Source organism: Takifugu rubripes, chromosome 2 (genome assembly GCF_901000725.2).
Source record: "Takifugu rubripes chromosome 2, fTakRub1.2, whole genome shotgun sequence".
Lineage (NCBI taxonomy): Eukaryota > Metazoa > Chordata > Actinopteri > Tetraodontiformes > Tetraodontidae > Takifugu > Takifugu rubripes.
In genome coordinates, this window is record NC_042286.1 from 2,773,898 (window position 1) to 2,792,629 (window position 18,732).

At 41.8% G+C, this 18,732-nt stretch overlaps 1 protein-coding gene and 1 long non-coding RNA gene across 3 annotated transcripts in view; one reads left to right on the forward strand and one right to left on the reverse strand.

Moving 5' to 3' along the window:
* Positions 1-18,732, forward strand: part of alk (ALK receptor tyrosine kinase) — a 268,453-nt gene that overhangs the window by 207,925 nt on the left and 41,796 nt on the right. For both annotated transcript variants that reach the window (XM_029832749.1, XM_029832750.1), the window contains exons 6-8: positions 8,577-8,708; positions 15,721-15,855; positions 16,383-16,486. In XM_029832749.1, the coding sequence (XP_029688609.1) occupies positions 8,577-8,708; positions 15,721-15,855; positions 16,383-16,486 (371 nt within the window). The remainder of the gene's footprint in view (positions 1-8,576; positions 8,709-15,720; positions 15,856-16,382; positions 16,487-18,732) is intronic.
* On the reverse strand, positions 3,154-6,944 carry LOC115248864 (uncharacterized). Its single transcript, XR_003887589.1, has 3 exons — positions 6,852-6,944; positions 6,634-6,729; positions 3,154-3,662 (listed from the first exon to the last, which is right to left on the reverse strand). It is a non-coding gene; the product is annotated as an uncharacterized lncRNA (long non-coding RNA).

Below are 18,732 nucleotides of genomic sequence, written 5' to 3' on the forward strand. Positions count from 1 at the left end.
GAATCGAAACTGTTGCGTTGCTCTTCACTCCTGACTTGTCTTGAGCAGAAAGGCGACGATTACTCAATCCACTGAAGTGCAAGAAGATGCAGTCGATACAGAATAAATAAATGAGGCATTGCCAGGCTTTTCTCTCTGTACTCTTCCACATTAATTAAGTCATCAGTCACGGGGCCAACAAGCAGTTCAGTTTCTTGCCCCTGCATTGACTTGTGTACTTACACTGAGTGAAGTTCACGCTCCTGGCAGGAAGTTAGAACTCTGCTATCCAGCAGAATAGTTTTTTTCTGATATTTACAGCCTAGCTGTGCAGAAGACATAATTATTTAAGTGCAGCAAACATGTCGATGACACTCTTAACCCCCTCTCGTCCTGTAAGTAAACGGAGGAGCCTGCATTGACTGAGGAGCTCATTACTGAATTGTGTCAACAACAGATTTGACTTTGCCTCAGCCTCAGCGCTACGGTGAGCCGTAAGGTCGCATTTGCTGCCAGAGTCAAAGCAGTGTTTGTGCAACAGAGGGCAGAGTCGCATTTGCACTCATCTATTACCATACAACCTGTCAGAGTGTATTTTCTCTGTTGGACACGCAGCACGGAGAAGGCAGCAGCGAGACACCGCTGGGAGTTTGAACCCGCGACCTTCCCGTCTATGGCCCATTTCCCTAACCGCCGCAGCGGGCTCTAAATGGAGCGTTGCGAAGATTCTCTACGTTGTGATTAGGTACACTGTAGTGTGTGGGTGTCCCAAGGCCTATCAATCATGGCCGATCCTGCAGAGGCAAAGAGGAATGTGGGTTTGGACAGAATGGAATGTATCTGGACAGATGGATGATGGGTTTTCTGCTTTATGGTACAGTGGTTTACACATATGCGTTTTCCAGACGTTAAGCGCGGCCTCTCTTTGACCACATTAGGTAAATAAAATCATCTCCAGAGCTTGCTTTTATTTTCATCCCTAAAAGCGAAGAAGCACAAGCCGATTGCACATTAAAAGGTATCCCAAACGCTGCAACCCATAAGGCTCGAGGGACATTCCAGGAGAATGAAGGAAGGGAAGAGATTCCGTATCCCATCAATTCTGTAAAAAACAGCGCCAGCACTCATCAATTGATGAGCACACGGGCTGCCTGAATCGTGTCAGGCAGGTGTAGAACGTACAGCAAGAATTCTAGCTGCACTCAAGTGCACAGCTTTAACAGTCTTCCGCTCTTATTGTAAGACTTGGATTAAATATATATCCTGGCACCTTTATTAGCTAACCATTTGTGTCAATCAACAGAATAGATGAATCTCCAGATATTCAGTGAAATGTCTGACATTAAAAATAGGGGTAAAGCTACATAGACCATCAGACCTCGGCTACAGACAGAGAGGAAAGTTCATTTCATTTATATAAAACCCTTGTTTCCGTTTCTATCTTATCTGGTGTGTGGGATGTATTTGTGGTTTTATAGGTATTCGAGCAGTTTGCTGTAGGTTTAGCGCATCATTTGCTCATTGAGAGCAGCCAATTACCAAAATAAGAGCGGATAAATAACACATCTCGTCAATTGACAGAAGCTGTCCACCCTGCCCAGACAGCCACTCTGAGCTGTACAAAGCTTTTCCAATATACTTACCTTTAATCTCTTGCCTCGGGCATTTTCTGCATAGCTGCATGCTCTCAGCATGAACTGGGCTTTGGTTGTAGGCATCTCTCCAAACCAATCTACTCTGGCGGTTTCATTTGAAGATGTCGAGTGAGTGTTAAATGGCCCAATGCACTAAGCAGTGTTTCCAGCATGCGTACGCCAAATGGAACTCGCGTCTAAATCAACCTTGATCTGGCGGGAGGAGGAAATGTCTTGATGTTTCAGACATAATCACCACTGAAGAACAGTCCGGCATTAAATTATAGTTATTCTAAATCCCATTTCACTCTGTAGAGCACATATTTGTGCCCCAAATGTCGGCATAAATTACTCCTCCTGGCAGATGATTCGCTTCCATACATTTCATCTAAAATTACTTTAAACCACATTGTTGCTTCACAGTATATGCGGACTGGAAGTAAACTTAGTTGTGTGAACTCTACCGCAAGTATTCAGCACATCCGTCAGAGCACACGACAGTTGAAAATGCATAATGATAGGTAGATGTGAATGGACCTTTTTTGACATCTCCAAAGTTATGGTGCTTTGTTCTCTTCCTGGAATTGCATTCACTGAAATAGTCTTTAACTGGAATATAATTGTGGGCTAATTTTCTTCTCTGAATGTGCGGTTGAAAGAGGACTCAATTTATCTTTCTCTCCCTCTTTTAGTGTCTTTATAACGTGAAAAAAAAGTTCCAAGAAGATATTGATAAAAACACGAGTCTACCTTTTACTTTGTACATGTAGGACCAAAAATTGAATTAAATAAAGGAGACACATAGCACAGTTTTTGGAGAAAATGTTTGTATATTATGAGTGTGCATAAATGTGGTGAAACTCCACGAAAGGTGACTCACCTAAATCTAATGTGTGGGCGATTCGTGGCCTATTATTGCATTAGTCTTTCCTTTGGCAATATAAAAATCTCACCTTACATGTTTGTAGAGGACTGAACAGCTTAGAGTTAAGACAAAGATGTCTTGATACTCTTTCGGCTTTGAAACGTTATATGAACCACTATTAAAAAGTTACAAAACTGATAAGTCTTAATGGGACAATAATATTTAATTTTTTTTAATGTTTACATTTTCCCCTTCAATTTCCAACATCCTTTTTCTGTGTAATAATAAATTGATGGGTCACACAACTAGTTGTATAGCTCATCCTAAAAGTTAAGTTCTTTACTTATTATGTAGTTATGTCATTCGTAAGTATGAAAATTTGAATGAAACTGTCCACAGCATCTGCAGATCTCATTATCCTATAGATAGATTTTAATATATCCTACAGAAGAAGAAATTCAACTTAAACAAATGGACAAAAATTCAACAAATCGGACTCACATTGCCTAAGGATGACATTTTACAACCGCGAGTTTGACAACAGTTGGGGGATTGAGGAATTTGAAGATTTTGAAAACATTGCTTTGAATGATTTTTTTCTTAATAAATAATACATTTTTTCTTAATAAATAATACATTTTATATCAATATAACATGTTTCTCCTGATGGCCTGGTGAAGGATGAAAGTTATTGGTGCTAACCAAATGGGTCCAGCTGTGGATGCATGAGTGGAATAAAGAGGAAAATATCTTGACTGTTCATGACAATAGACTAAAATTAGGAATAATACTGTGTAATAATACCTGCAAAGCTGTTTCTATATGCAAATACAAATAGCATCTCCAGCAAAATTATCGTTATCCACATATCTGCTGTGTGTGTGTGTGTGTGTGTGTGTGTGTGTGTGTGTGTGTGTGTGGTGTGTGTGTGGTGTGCTACAGTTTCTCTGGTGGCAGCGTGACAGATAGTTACAGTGATTGGGCAGAACTCTGCCCAATCGAGCGTGGTTGTGTGCAGTTAATTGAATTCATGAGTGAATACTTCTTGTCCTGTCGACTGTCCAGCAAGATGCTCGGCTGCATCCATCTTCAGCGGCCAGCCACTGTAAATCTCTGTGATTGTCTCCAGAATCTGGCCTCAGTGTGCTGGTAATCAGCGGCATTACCCTTTCTGTGGTCGCTCCCTGTGACAGAGAACAGTCCTCCATTAAGGCACGGGACTTTGAAGAATACACACTAATCAATAAGCTGAAAAGATAAATGAGCTCAGACTACTGCTCCATCATGTCTGTGTGTGTGTGAAGGAGGATTCTTACACATGGTACATATAAAGTAGCAGAATAGGCATTCTACTAGCAACTACTACATTTTTGTGGAGACATTTTAGTTGGTCCTCACATTGTTTAAAGCCAGTTTGAGACTTGGTTGAGGTTGAGGTCAGAATTTGGGTTGTTCGGTAAGGGTTAGGGTATAGTTTTGATGGTTAGGGGTAAAGTGAGGCACTGTGGAATGTATTAGTCCATGTCCTCACAAAGATAGCACAAGGGTGTGTGTGTTTCCGTTTTGAAGCACAACAGCTTATTTGAAGCCTTCCATGCTATTTTTCAGACATTGACTTTAGGACAAGGCCATTTCATTCTCCTTTCAGCATAATTCCAACTGTTCTTGTGACTTTAGTAGTTTTTGCCTCTTCAGAATTTGAATGGTTCAAACTACAGCAAAGGTTTCATTCAAATGCATATTGTATGATCATTATCGGTTGGATATCAGCCAAAGTTTGATGTAGTTGATGCATTTATGCAAAAGCATCAACTATTACTTTGTAGTTTATTGTTTTGAAAGAGAATTGAAAATATACCATGCCTATTCATTTCTGGGGGAAGCTTTAATCCTCCAAACATTGAGCAGAAAAAGAGGTGAAAAGCGGGGATTTATCTTACCCCTTATACTGTAGTAACTTAAATCTTTTTCATATACAGGCTTGGATATAATTAAATGAACATTTCTAAAGCAGATGTCTGACTGGGCTGGTTCACTGTGATCCTTCCCTACTGTGACTACATTTAAGAATCCAATTCATCCAGATTGCCTGAAGAAATGTGCAAAACTAATTGTGTTTTAACATTTAACGAACAGCACAAATGTGTGAATGTGTCTGGATGGCGGTCGTACCTGGCGCCGTGCAGCGAGTGCTTTAATGGGATAGCCTTTTGTGTCAACATGAGTCGATACAAGTAGGTGGAGCTGGACAGGGTATGATAAATGACCATAATAAATCAAGTTGACTGAAAACCTCCATTCACATTTTAGCAACTTTTTTTTACAATAACACGTTTGCCAGTGTTGCACCACCCCCATCTGCTACTTCGGATAATAACCTTGAAAACACAGTCATGGCTACGATTTTGACAGTTACAGATTTTTCTTTTCCTCCTCTATTAACGGTAACAGCTTTGAGGTAAAACTAAATGTGAACGAGGTGAAGACTTTTCAGCTTTAAGGGGGTTTCACGTTGTAAATGACTCCCCTGGAGTCTTCTTAACGTGGCGAGATGCTGTGTGGAATGTGTTCACTGGGAAAATTCTCTTTCATTTCTTCTCTTGTTTTCTGTGATCTTTTGAGCCTTTGGATGTTGCTGAGATCACTCTAACATCCCAAAACTATTAATCAAACTGCTAATTTGGCCAAAAATCATGCTCTTTTACATATCCTTTATCCTCTATTGACAATCACTGTCAAACTGCTCAAATGAAGACCTATACATCTAAAGCATAGTGTCGATTTTACAAGAAAAGTTGTTTGTATGTTAACTGCTGCTGTTCATCAGCCAGTCTCACATACAATACAGAAAATACCTTTTTTTGTTAGCATTATCCTCCACATCCTTCTCTTCCCGACTGAAACATCTAGATTCTTGTCTAAACAGCGTTCTTTCTTGCTTGCAAAGCTTTCTTCTTATTGGATTTACTTTCTCTTCCCACATCGGAGTGTTGGACGCATGTAAACCAGTCGAAAATGCTTTCATGGGCACAATCACAGTCTGCTCACTCTGTTTTAACAACCCAATACATTAAAGTTAGTCCAAAGGTAGAAATTTTGTATTGCTACTGTCTGTCCTATCAACCTTGGATGTTAGGGTTTTATTCAGCCCAGATTTCTGTTTACTGTTTTTCATGGTCTGTCCTACCCAGACACCTCTCCAGTTCCGCACCACTCATGCATCTTGACCTTCACAAAGCAAAACAGCCCCCAAGTACAAGGATAACAAAACTCAGACTCGTAGAAGCAATTCATCCCCCACTGGCCAACTAGTTTCACGACCTGACAGTGTGATTTAGGAACTGCAGTAGGCTGAGACTCCACTGGTCATTTCTTAGAGTACTGACCTGCCCAAGCAGCTTAAAGTTCAGCAGCATCACCAATCCTATACCCTTCACTCCATTGTCAGTCAGCAGAGATAAATAGCTGGATTTACATACCTCGGCCCAAACTTTTCAGCATAGTGAAGGTACCTTTATGTCCTTTTATGATAAATTACACTGTGGTGTCAACATTATACGAGAGGAACCCGCTGACCACAACTAATACATAATGCATATATGGAGCATGAGTCACATCTATAAGCACAGTCCGTCATAAAGAAACCGGTTTTAAATCAGATTAGCTTTGTTCTCCTACTTCTTCAACTTCTTCGACTTCTTCTCATCTGAAATCTTTAATGCGATGTAAATTTTTAATGTGGCCCCATACTTAAGCTGCAGCGACCATTAAAGCTTTCCGCTAACACTTGTGTCCAATCATGGGATATGTCCCTTATGTTTCTCAGTTTCCTTGCACACTTGAATCAAAATATGATTATTACTTTTCCTCTAATGCTGTGAAGTGTTCCGGGATATGCAAAACTGCTAAATCTTAATCCACATTGCTGATGAACAAGAAGGTCGGGGAGATGGTGCTATCACAACCACAGTGAAGCCAATCAACAGCTTGGCCAAGGACTTATAGAATATTGGACAGCTGGCTGAAAGCAGTGGACCTCCTGTTCCAGTTGCTATTTTAACAGTGGATTTACTGGAGAGGAGGGTCAGCAGCCGCTGGGGCCTTCCAAAAGCCTAAACAGCATGACAGCAAGAAAACAGCAAGAAAACAACTGACCCAACTGGCCCTGGAGAAGGAGGTCGACGTGAGGAGAGTCAGAAAAGTGGTACATCACTAACACTCTGCTCCTCTGAAGGTGGCCAGCGCGAGTATCTGTGGAAAAAAGGCAGGAAGTGAAAGAAAAATTAAACTGTTCAGGATACAGAAGCCAGAGCACATAACAGGATCCCCGTGGGAGTATTCATCCATGGCTATGATCCCTTCCAAGAAGATACCATCAGTGAAGAGGCGTGATGACATAGTAGAAGAAGCAGAGAAGCCTGGAATGGTGTGGCCCAACAGGGGACTTGGATGAGAGCGGAGAGCCCAGAACAGTGGAGAGAAGACCAACGCCACATTAAATTCCTCATCCAGGACATATGTGATGTACTTCCAACTCCATCATTCCAGCAGTAATGAGTCACACCCAAATCCCCAGCATGCCGTCTCTGTTCCAGGCAAGGAACCCTGGCGCAGATTCCAAGCAGCTGTCTGAAGCAGAGCCGGTTTCTCTCACATTGGAAGGGAAACTCAGCTTCTCCTAAAATGTCAAAAATGTAATGTTCAAATATGTACGTTTGTGTTACACTGCCTACAAATGCGTAAGAACGTATTCAACAAGAAGACGAGTTCATTCAGAGTCAGCTATTTATCGCAAGTCGCCTGACCTGATTAATTCTGTCATCTCCTACATTCCTGTAATGCCAATGCATTTGCCTGCAGAAGCTGAGCATCTATTCACTTAAATGGAACTGCATTATTCATCGCCTTGAAACTCAACAGTCATTGTATTAACGCCATAGTTTGTCATGCTCCTGGATGCTCAGTGTCTCTAAGGGTGGATGGAGCAGTGACCTGGTCTTGGCTGGCTTGGATGCTGGGCTCCTACATGACAATTGGAGGACCGGTCAAAAGGCTGAATCCCTTTTTGTGCTCTACACCGTCACTTGAGTGTTGGGAGCTCAGTCCCATGGCAGATTCTGCTACTGAGATCGAAACACAAACTTCAAAACACCGCTTATTATTTGCTTGCCGAAATTTGCTCAAACGTTTCCATCACCACCATCACCAATTTATGAACAAGAAAAAGAAATGTATCAACATAATCTGTCCTTTGTTGCCTTGCTACTGCCACCTTGAAATGTTCACTTGGGAATTTGGATTTTTGTAAGACCTTTATAAGATCAAAGGCAACACCTGTAGTCCATTACAATTTTTATTTTTTAAATGCATAAAGCGAGAGTGTCATCGGCGAACATCATTTTAAGAGCTTTGTTTTCTGAGCTGTGATCAGGTTGTGATGATTAATGAGGTGGGGTACTGGACCTTTTCACAAAGTGAAGTCCTTATTTCTGATTTGCCTGGATACGGGCAAATTCCCCATGTTGCCGTTGAGATACTGATTCTGCTGTTATCAGTTTGCACAGTATATCAGATGTGCATTGCCACTCCATGTGCTACCTCCTGTACTATACAGTTCATTAGTTTGCTCTCTGTGTCTGACAGATATGTGCTGTTTTACAAACTAAATGCTTATGTACATTGACCAATTTTTTTTAATAATCTAGAGCAGGGGTGTCAGACCACAGTCCTGTATCGCCAGGATCCTGCTGGATTTTCTGTCCTCCCAGGTGGAAAGTGTCTTTTACAAAGGCAAATGGCAAGAGCTTTCAACCTGGTAGGTCAGAAAACCAGTTTGGATTATACCCCTTGAGACCTGGCTTTCAAAATCAATTCAAAAAGCAATTCTTCATCAATGCGTGATCTTTTGTAGATAATTTTTTCTTTTTCTAAAATATCAGTTTCACTTTTGAGAAATACTCAGTAGTTCTTTTTTTAATGCAGGCCAGTTTAAAGGCTTCAATTAGGTTGTTTTTTTTTCAAATAATGTGTAGAAAACATTTAATGTGATCATTGTCCTTCCCTTCTTTCAATTCTTTTCCTCTTCATGCTCTGTGCAGTGTCCTCAGGTGGCCCCAACATTACACTGGAGGGCCAGTACCACTGTTACCAGGGTCCTGGGATCTCACTCCACAGACTTTGCGACTTCACAAGGGACTGTCCGCTGGGTGACGATGAAGGCGGCCAATGTCGTGAGTATAACAATACCACAGAGGATCAACTGCTTAAAAGTGATTTAAAGAGGAAGGTTTACGTGTCTGTTGGCCTTTCTGGATGAAGGCGTCAGAGCTGGTCAACCTCACTGATCGGTCTTTAATGAAGCGTTGGCATTTGGCCCACCGGAGCAACAACTGAAAATGTCCACGAGGCCTTTCAAAAAAGAGGAGAAAAGGCAGAGCTGTTCTTGGTTAGCATTCCTCACCCTTGACATACTTCATAGTTGTTATTTCTATCTCTTTGCATCTTTGCACATTCGTGTTCCACCTTTCCCAATGCCCAAGAGGAACACTAGCCAAGTATGCTGACATTCTTTTCGGTGTAAAATCCCCCAGACTCTATTGTTTGTGCTTGCCTGCGTGAGTCATGCTAATCTATTTTTGGTCCTATACTTGCCTGTGTGTATCTTTGGAACATCTTCGGAGAGTCCAAACATGGCTCAGAACTCTCACAACACCACAATACAACTTTGATCTCCCCCATATTTAAGTTGATTTGCGTTTACGTGGTCAACTTCCCATGTGGTGCTTATTAAAAAGACAGCCGATTCATTGTGCTCATAGGCTTGTGCGCTATCACAGCTGGGAGAAAAGAGGATAAAGAAAACCACGTGTCCAGACATGTGTCTCCTTAATTAAGTATGCTTTTATGACCGCCGATGGGGGGACTTATCACCGGTAATTGGGCTGAGGGGCAACCCCAAGAGAATAATTCCTATTTGAATTCAGCATGTGAATAATTGTTAGGACTGCTGGTGTTATTTGTGCACACGTGAGAGCGTGCACGTGCTCGTGTTCGTGTTAGTGTCTAGTCTTTTAAAGTGAACATCGGGACTGGACATTTAACAATAATGATCCCAATAGCAGAGATGCCAGATTTAATTTGGCCGTCTCCAGCAGAGGTTTCTACAGACCATAATAATGTGATGTCAAACTGCAGCTCTTAACCACCTTTGATGCAACTGCCTCTCCTCTGACTTGGCAAATTTAAATACTGTGAAAATAAACAGTGATCGTGTCGCACTGATTTAGAAAGCCCCAATGCTGAAGCATTCTCTCCCCTGTCTCCCACTAAAGACTTGCAATAATATTAACTTCTGTCCTTTGTGATTATCCAAAATCAGCCCATATGTCTTTTATGAGTCCACCTAAACTTTTGCGTGTCTCTTTGCTGTCCCCCACAAGCTTTTAATGTCCCCTAAGGTAGATATTTGTTCCGTTTTCATTGCTTTCTATTGTCACAATTACCCCCTGCTACCCAAATTACACAGCATTCCCTCTGTGATACTCCATTCTCTATGATCTATCCGCGAGCTAACTTCATCTGATTTGATCTATTTAAATCCTTCAAACAGTGTGCCAAGTCTCATTAACAAAAAAAGAGAGAAAAGCAAGAGGAACAAACTAAGCCGGTGTCAGTCACGAAGATTCCTTCCATAGAGAAAAATGGAATCCCTGTGGATTGTCTTCACCATACTACTCCGGCATCATTATGCATCAACACATCCTCCACTCTTTGAGAGTCACAGCTTCCTCTGGTAGATCTTAGTCTGTCTAAATTTTGCAGATACCCGACTGTTTTCCATCACCCAAATTCCCCTTCCAACAACAAAGAGGGACTGCTGACATCAAAGGTGAACGCAAACTAGAATTCAAAGCAGCAGTCTGCAAGATTCCTCTTGGCATTTGATCGTTAATTAAAGGAAGGATCATTAATCACGTCTGGTCAATGCTGTCTTCACTTCAACCTACTCAAAACCAGTGTGCTACCACTTCCTGTGCTGAACAAGCACAACACCATGAAATCATTTATTAGCATATTAGTCAAACATAGATATGCCACTGCTCATCACAATCATCAAAATGGACCTTTGAATCATTTTGTGAGCCTTTTCCCCCTGTCCTTACTAATCTGCCAAGGTAACTATGCTTAACGAAGCAGTAAAAGGACATTTGTTTAGTTTATGCTACTAATAGATGCTGGAACAATTTATGTTTGTGGAATATTGGATTTCATTCTTGCTATTCTCTACAGCATGATGGTAATGCAATTGGCCAGCATTTTTATTGGGGTATTCTTTGAAGATTAATTAGAGCAATTATCTTATCTTATCACTAAACTATGAAACTACCACTAACAATGAAACTCGGGAAAAAAATGAATTAAAACCCGGAGCAGATAGAACGCAAATGTGGCAAATTACTGTAATAAAGGACATGCTAATAAACAGTGCAGCCAAACTGCTATAAATAAATAACCAAAGTAATGATTCGTGACTATTCCATACAATAATGGTTAATGTCAGACTCATACCTCATTAACTAAAGCATTTTGTTTTGACTTGATTTGAGTGTTAACATCAAAGTATGTACATTACTGTAAATGCCTAAAAGAAATCATCACATGTTTCATTATGTAGAGTAATACACTCTCAGAGCAGTGCAGGATGTTGGAGAAGAATGCTTGTGCTTCATTTTCTCAGCTTAAGCCTGTTTTAATTCCATTATATGGAGAACACCATTTTAAAAATGATAATTAGCACCAGAATCTGGGCATAAAAAGTTAAGAAGAAACCCGAGAGCAGTGTAAAACCCGCCTCATAACTTGTTGCCAACATAAAGTTACTCAAATCTAAACGGGATCATGTTGGTGAGGTGTTTATTTGTGGTTATCAATAGTAGCCTGTTCAATGAGTGTATAGGACTTTAGGAAAAGATTTCTGCAACTTAATCTCTGTCTGAAACTGCTCCCTATTCCCTAAATAATACAGTTAATAAAGAGTTCTCCATTTTGTAGGTTGGCTGGAACGTTAAGTGAGGATGGTTGCACCTTATTTCATGCACCCAACCCTAACTCTAATGCACTGTGAAAAGCAGTGTACAACCAATCTCCCCTAAACAAGCAACATATCCTTTGCGGTCGCACACGAGACACTAGAAATGAAGTTCATTGTTAATTATTTTCATTAATAGTTATTTATCAAGGACAAAGCAGTACATCACCAAACACATGACCACTGAGTGTATTATATGTATTAGTTGACGAAAAAAAGACATCAGAGTGAATGAGTAAGTCATTTTGAGTGCAGCAGTGAAGGAACTAGCAGGGGAGCAGTATGATGGTTGAGTTTCAGCCTGTCTGGTGTTTGTAAAACACTTTACAAACTTTCCTCGGTTGCATTCTGCTCACAGATTTTAACAGTGACAGAGGAGCTCTATTCTTAAATAGAAAAAGAATGGCTGGCCAGTCTCTGGCATCCCTACTGGACTGTTTACTTGAAGCAGATCACTGGGGGGGAAAAAAGTGTATGTGCAGGAAGTGACAACAAGACCAATTACAGGGGAACAGATTGCATGGTATCAGGGAGGCTCCTGGCCAAGATTCTACTGTTCAAAAAGTTGCCTACAGCCATACAGGGACTTCTGTATTTCCACGGGGTTGTCATTCCCTCATCACGGAAATAAAATACAGTCAGACAGACACAAGAAGGCCGCCATGGTTATACCGAATGTGGAAAGAAGGATTATTGAACGGTGGTCAGAGAAGAAAAGATATAGCTGTGACAGTCAACACATGCAACTTCAGATCAGCTACTGACAGAAAATTAGGGAAGACAGTTACTAGACAGTTCACAAATTTGTTTTGGTCGATTACTTCAGGGGACGCTGAAGTTGCATCCTCTTTGGTTTCTCATCCAAAGAGAAGCTGATTTGGGGCTGGTGTCCCACAATGGCTCCTGTGCACCTCACCAGTTCCATAAAGGGTCAAATGTCAAAAGAGTATCACATCAAGTAGTCATTATCAATAAAAAATGAAGGCATATCCACAGTGTGGTGGATATAGCTTAATCTGCTTGTGGTGCATTCTGGGCAGATAATAATTATGAGGTCATGTGACATTCGTGTTGAACAGTGTTCGTTGGAGCCAATTAGAGTATTGTTCTGCAGAGAGGACTTACAATGGGTACAGAAAGTATTCACCCCTCTTATATTTTGGCTATTTCTCTGCTCTACAGCAGAATAGACCAATGGGAGATTCTTGGGAGAGATGTTAGCAACAGTAACTAAGGTAGGAGCGCCTGACAAGCTTTCGTTTCGGGAGCAAGATGCCATCTTGGAATGCAGGACTTGCAAGTCTGATGAAGGATACCCAGAATGTTTGGGTTATTTTTCACATTCTCAAAACCAAAACTGGATAGATGCCAAATGTGTGGGAGCCCTCACTCACAGCTGAATGTATAGGTAATGAGAATCTACATTTGCTGTAAGGAAAGATGTAATTGTAACCATGAGGGGGGGCAGGACTTAGCCACAAAGCAGACCCACAGGTACAGTTGGTAGTGACTTTAATGTGGTTTGCAGCAGACACAGGGAGATGCAGAGGGAATGTCCAGTGGGTAAAAACCCACACAGCAGACCTGTTGAGACCAGTGTGGTAATAGAAAGAGTCTCTGTTTAACAGGGAGTCATAGTTTGGATCATAGGTTCTCAAACTGTTGCAACAAGGCAGCAAATCTCCGCACAGCCACAGAACAGGTAGACCAAAACCAGGAGGGTAAGGGCAGACCTTGTGGTTGGGGGCAGAAGTCTGAGGAAATTACCTAGATTCACTCAAGGTTTGCAACAGAACATCGGTCCAGGTTGTAGGGATGGGAGTCAGGCAAGTAGTGGTGGCTTGATGGTGGATGGGGCAGTAGGAGTGGAGCACAGGAGGGTGAATGGAGAAGTATCGCATGAGGTGGGAAGAAAGGCAGAAAAACTACTTGGCCTTTTCATGTGTCTTTCACTGTGGAGAGTATTTTAATGGTCCAACTCTTCAGGCAGTTCTTTTCACCCCATGGATCTCATGTTTGCTCTAATATGCTTGAAATAGGCTTTATATAGCTATAAGACCTTATTGAGACAGCTGGGCACCTTAAAAATCTGCTCCAATTAAATTCTATCCTGATGTGACTGCTAAAAGTAAGAATACTTATGTTCATGGGATATTTCCGGTTTTTCTTTTTTATTAATTTTGGCTGTTCTGGTGAGGTTTTGAGTGTCGATTGATGAGGGGCAAAAACAATTAATGTGTGTGTGATTGTGTGCCTTTGTTTTGCTTTTTCACTATTTTGACATGAGGCTTCACCCTAAGAAATACCGAAAAATTTAAAGGCTGCAAATATTTTCTCTACCCACTGCCTGGCTAGCCTAATTGGGATGTTCTAACGATAATCTTTCATGTGTGTCTGCACATTTGACAAATAAACAGTGAATCAAAAGAGGATCAGGGAAGTATTTATAACACTAAAGATGAGAATTGCAAGTTAAACATTGTTTCTCCTGCACATATTTACAATTTAAACACTAGATAAGGTCAGTCGGGTGACCTTAACACTCCAGTATTGGAATGTTTGCTAGATATTATTTATATATATATATATCAATGTCCGCATGCATTATCTCTTTTAAAGCTACAAAGATGACCTCAACTAAAACTGCCCAAAATTACATTATTTTTCTGCTGGCACGATTTAAAGGGCATGCTAGTATCTGTATATAGATGAAGAAATCTTCCAAATAAAAGCAACAGCTTCAGCACTACCCTTGGCGCAGCTATGCCTATGTAGATCTGTTTTGATCCTGTCATTTAATTCATTTCATTTCAATTCAATTCAATCTTTATTTATATGGCACTTTTCATACACTAGGTAGCACAAAGTGCCTCACAAAGGATAAAAACAGCAAAGACAACAAGAGAATCAAGAAAAAGGACACACACACACATGCATACAACACACTTACACACACACACACCCACACACACAAACAAGCTGAGACATGGCTGGGCACCGAGACCTGAGGCAAAGGAGACGCCACCTTTGGAGGCCCACCAGGCCGAGGGAGGTCACGGTCCGTGACCACAGGTGGTACCGCCACAAAGTCCCACCCCGACCCGGACAGACTAGGAGGCTCCACACCAAGGCACGGAGCCCCCTAACCACCCAGGCCAGAGTCGACAATGGGACAGCACCCCCAGCGGTAGACCGGAAACATCTCCCAGCCTGGCAGGCCCCCATGAGGAAACACCATGAGGAGACACTGGAGCTAAAAACTGAAGGACTGAAACAGTAAATGGGATAAAAGGTGTAAAGACTAAAAACTGAGAAACTAAGAACTGAGGGAGTAAAACAGTAAAAGTATCAAGTAAAATAAGGATAAGACATAAAAAGAAACATAAGACATAAAAAGAAACATAAAAGAAATTAAAAATAATCAGAAAATCAATCAAAGGCCTGATTAAAAAGGTGTGTCTTGAGCCTCTTTTTAAAAATCTCAACAGTCTCTGCGGCCCTGAGGTTCTCCGGCAGGCTGTTCCACAGTCGGGGACTATAATAACTGAAGGCCGCTTCCCTGTGCGTTTTAGAGCTTACTTGTGGAACGGTTAAAAGGCCGGTGCCAGAGGACCTCAGAGTCCACGAGGGTTGATAGAATAAAAGCATGTCGGATAAATAAGTCGGGCCAAGACCATTAAGACATTTAAAAACTAATAAAAGAACCTTAAAATCGATCCTGAAACGCACGGGTAGCCAATGCAGCGATTCTAAAACCGGTGTGATGTGCTCCCGCCCTCTGGTCCTCGTCAGCACCCGTGCAGCTGAGTTTTGTAATAATTGTAGGTTAGTGATGCTCTTAATATGAAAGATTGCATTGATCTTGAAAAGAAAAGTATATCAAGTGCTGCTCTTCAGTTGGGGAGTTCCATTGTCCGTCCAATATGCTTCACTGCCTTCACTGTTGCTTAGGTCCTTAAGCTGTGACAACCCCCATCACCCCCACCTGTCAGAGGCTGTCAGTGGTCACTCACCTCAGTATTGTCTATCCTCTGGCCAGGCCCTTCTACTCATTATATGCCCCATTCCCAACACACACACACACACCACCACCACCACTCTTCTTTATTGTCTCCTGCCTACCTTGATCAGTTTTCTCTTCCATACCTCCTCAGGTGACTTTCTCAATGGCAGCTACTGCTCTTTTGAAGACGGTGATTGCAGCTGGAAGCCAATAGCTGGTCGCACTCTCTCCTGGAAAAGACTTCAGTCGCCAGCCAAGACGTCCAGACAGAGCTGCCCATCATCAGGTGGCGAACGTGCATCTCTCATGATATCAGGAGCTTATAAAACGCTGGCCTATTTGCAGACTCTTTCAAGTGCTAATGCCTCATTAGAACCTCCGGAGGGAAAATTTTACATGAAAGCAACGATGTATATATTTGGGGATTTTAATGACCTGGAATATTTGATTCTAACAGCTGTAGCAACATACCCGAATCTCTAAAGCCACAGACACTGATTTTGCTTTGGTACAAACAGAATCCCGCTGAGAGCAAACGCTGCAGCGTGTCGACTCCCTGCATCCTCCTCCATCCGCAGTTCATCATCAGTGCAGAGACACGAGTGTGTCTCATTTTGCTGAGGGTGGTCCTTGTTCCCTACAAGTTGAAGCTCAGTGGTCTTGTGCCAAACCCAAAATTTCAAGGGTTAAAATTTTAGATTTCCAAAACGAGGAAATTGAGTGAGCCTGGAAATATGAAATGATGTGTTTATGTATTGACACCCGCGTATGTGTTGGGATCTCTCTCTGCACATTTGTGTTTGTATTTCATAGGTGTGAGCTTCTCTGTGGAAGGAGGCCACGCCAAAGGGCAGCGTAGTCCGGCAGTTCTGAGGAGTCCCCTCTTCCCTCCCCCTCTGAGAAACTCCCCGTGCACGGTGAGAAACGCACAGCGCGCTCCCTCTGCGCCGCCTCATCACATTCATTATTCACAGGCATGCACAAACTCAGGATGTGGTCTCTGCAATTCAGCTTACCTGACCTCTTATTAGGCTGTGGGTACATCCCAAAATCTCTGTTCTCATAGAAACGGGGCATTGTTAAGGCAGGTTTATTATCCTGGCAGATTTATTCATATTTTGGTGGTTTCAGGTTTCAAACAGCAGCAAGTAAGCCCCCATACGTTTCTGTATTGCCTGTAGGTTTTTTGTTTTTTGTACTGTAATATTGCAGCTGGCCTGCGCATATTAACTGCTAACAGCATGCTAACTCTGTATTTCTACAGAGAAAATGTGTGTTGCTGAATGTATCTGGGCCGATTTAGCCTGTCTCCCAATACATCCCAAAATAATCCGGGTAACATGAGACCACATTTGAACAACGTTCTCAAAGACTTTGCGTCCCCGGACACCAAAAAAAAAAAGATCACCTACGCAGATCACGTCTTCACGCGACAACATCAAGAGATTAACATGCTCGGTTTCACTATGATGCAAATGGCGCATTCATTCAACATTCATTACCACGTTCAGATGAACACCGAAGAACTAATACCGTCAATATCCCCAGGCTCCTTTAAAAACCACTGCCAGAGTTGCAGAGTGAAAAGCAACTTAATGAACCTTGAAAACTGTGCAACAGATTAAAATTAACATGCATGCTGGGGTACATATCAGACACTGCAGCATTTGTTTCTGTGTAAAAGGAAAGTGTTGGTTCATGAAGGTGCTCCAGTTTGCATCCACTGACTGTAGGTGTAAACTGGGGCATGAGGCAGCGGAGCCACCATTTACATCATGTTATGGAAACCGGTTCGGCCATCCACTTAAATGAGTTGGTTAATTAGGCTTATCTACATACTATAGAGCAGTGGTTCCCAACCTGGGGTCCCGGCCCCTACGGGGGGGCGCCACAGATTGCAGGTGTTGCTCAGAGCTTTATTTGTTCTGAGGTTGTGAGGATATCAAATAACAAATATTTGATATTTGTGCAGTTTACATTTTAAACACTCCAATAACACACTCAAGTGGATCAGCAATATTCTTTATACACGAAATTAAATCTTATTTTTGGTCCGCAATTACATTTATTGAGCTATTACTTGCTAAAACATCTGTGACCTTGTTTGTTGGATAATGGGAATAGGAAGAAAGCTATTTTTATTGTAAGTAAATAACTTGATAACCTCATTTGATGCATTTGGACTGTTGGTAGGGCCCTGCTTGCATCCAAGCAGGCTTTAAGGACAAAAGGTTGGAACCACTGCTATCGAAGGCCTAAAATAGATGTTTCAGGTAAATTACTGCAGATTGTCCTTTCCTGACTTAACTGAGCGTTCACTGCTTTTTATTTTTCATTGGTTGGTTTTTAAATCTTCCTGTGTAACAGAAAAATGTGAACGCCCGTTATTACTCCCTCTCCTCGGGGCTGAGAACGTCTTGCTTCAGTGGTCATCACATAGCACATTATAGAATATTTATATCCATATTTTTGTACAAGAGTCGTTGTGTTTACTAGCATTAAAAGTGCAATAAAAACCCCAGATGTTGCGCTGAAGACATCATACATGTAACCTGGTTAAAACTGGTCTGAACCTGCCTGGGAATCGTTCTCATGATAGGACCACGCCAGAGTTGATGACCCAACCAGCCACTGGCCACAGGTTCTGACGTAAAACACAACTCACCCGCCGGACGTATCGGCTTCTTCCACCAAATTTGGGGCTGGTTTGCAGTGATTTCAGACGGGGGCAGGAAGTGGAGAAAAATAATTCCTATGGGAAAATCACTTCCTGTGGTTCAACAAGCCGAGATGCTTTAGATGAGGGACACTTGTTTTTTTTGTTTTTTTTTCAATATTTCTCTGTTGCAGTTCACAACCTTGAAGGTCATTTGCTTCAGAAAGGTTCATTCATTCACATTCAAAACAACAGTGTCCCCAGACAGAAAGCTGCGCCCTGAGAAGAAGAATGCCAACGACCTCATCGCTCACAAGGATCTGCTGACCCATTTGCAAAAATATTTACAAGTCTTGTATTATTCATGCCAGACTGCTAATGGGGCAGGTCTCAGGAGTTGACTGTTTCCTCCATGTTGCGCGCACCATATAGAGATGTCATTTGGTTTAATACCATGTGCTGTGGCAACCTTTGGCCCTCTGGCTGTGCTCTTTGCGGGCAGTCTGG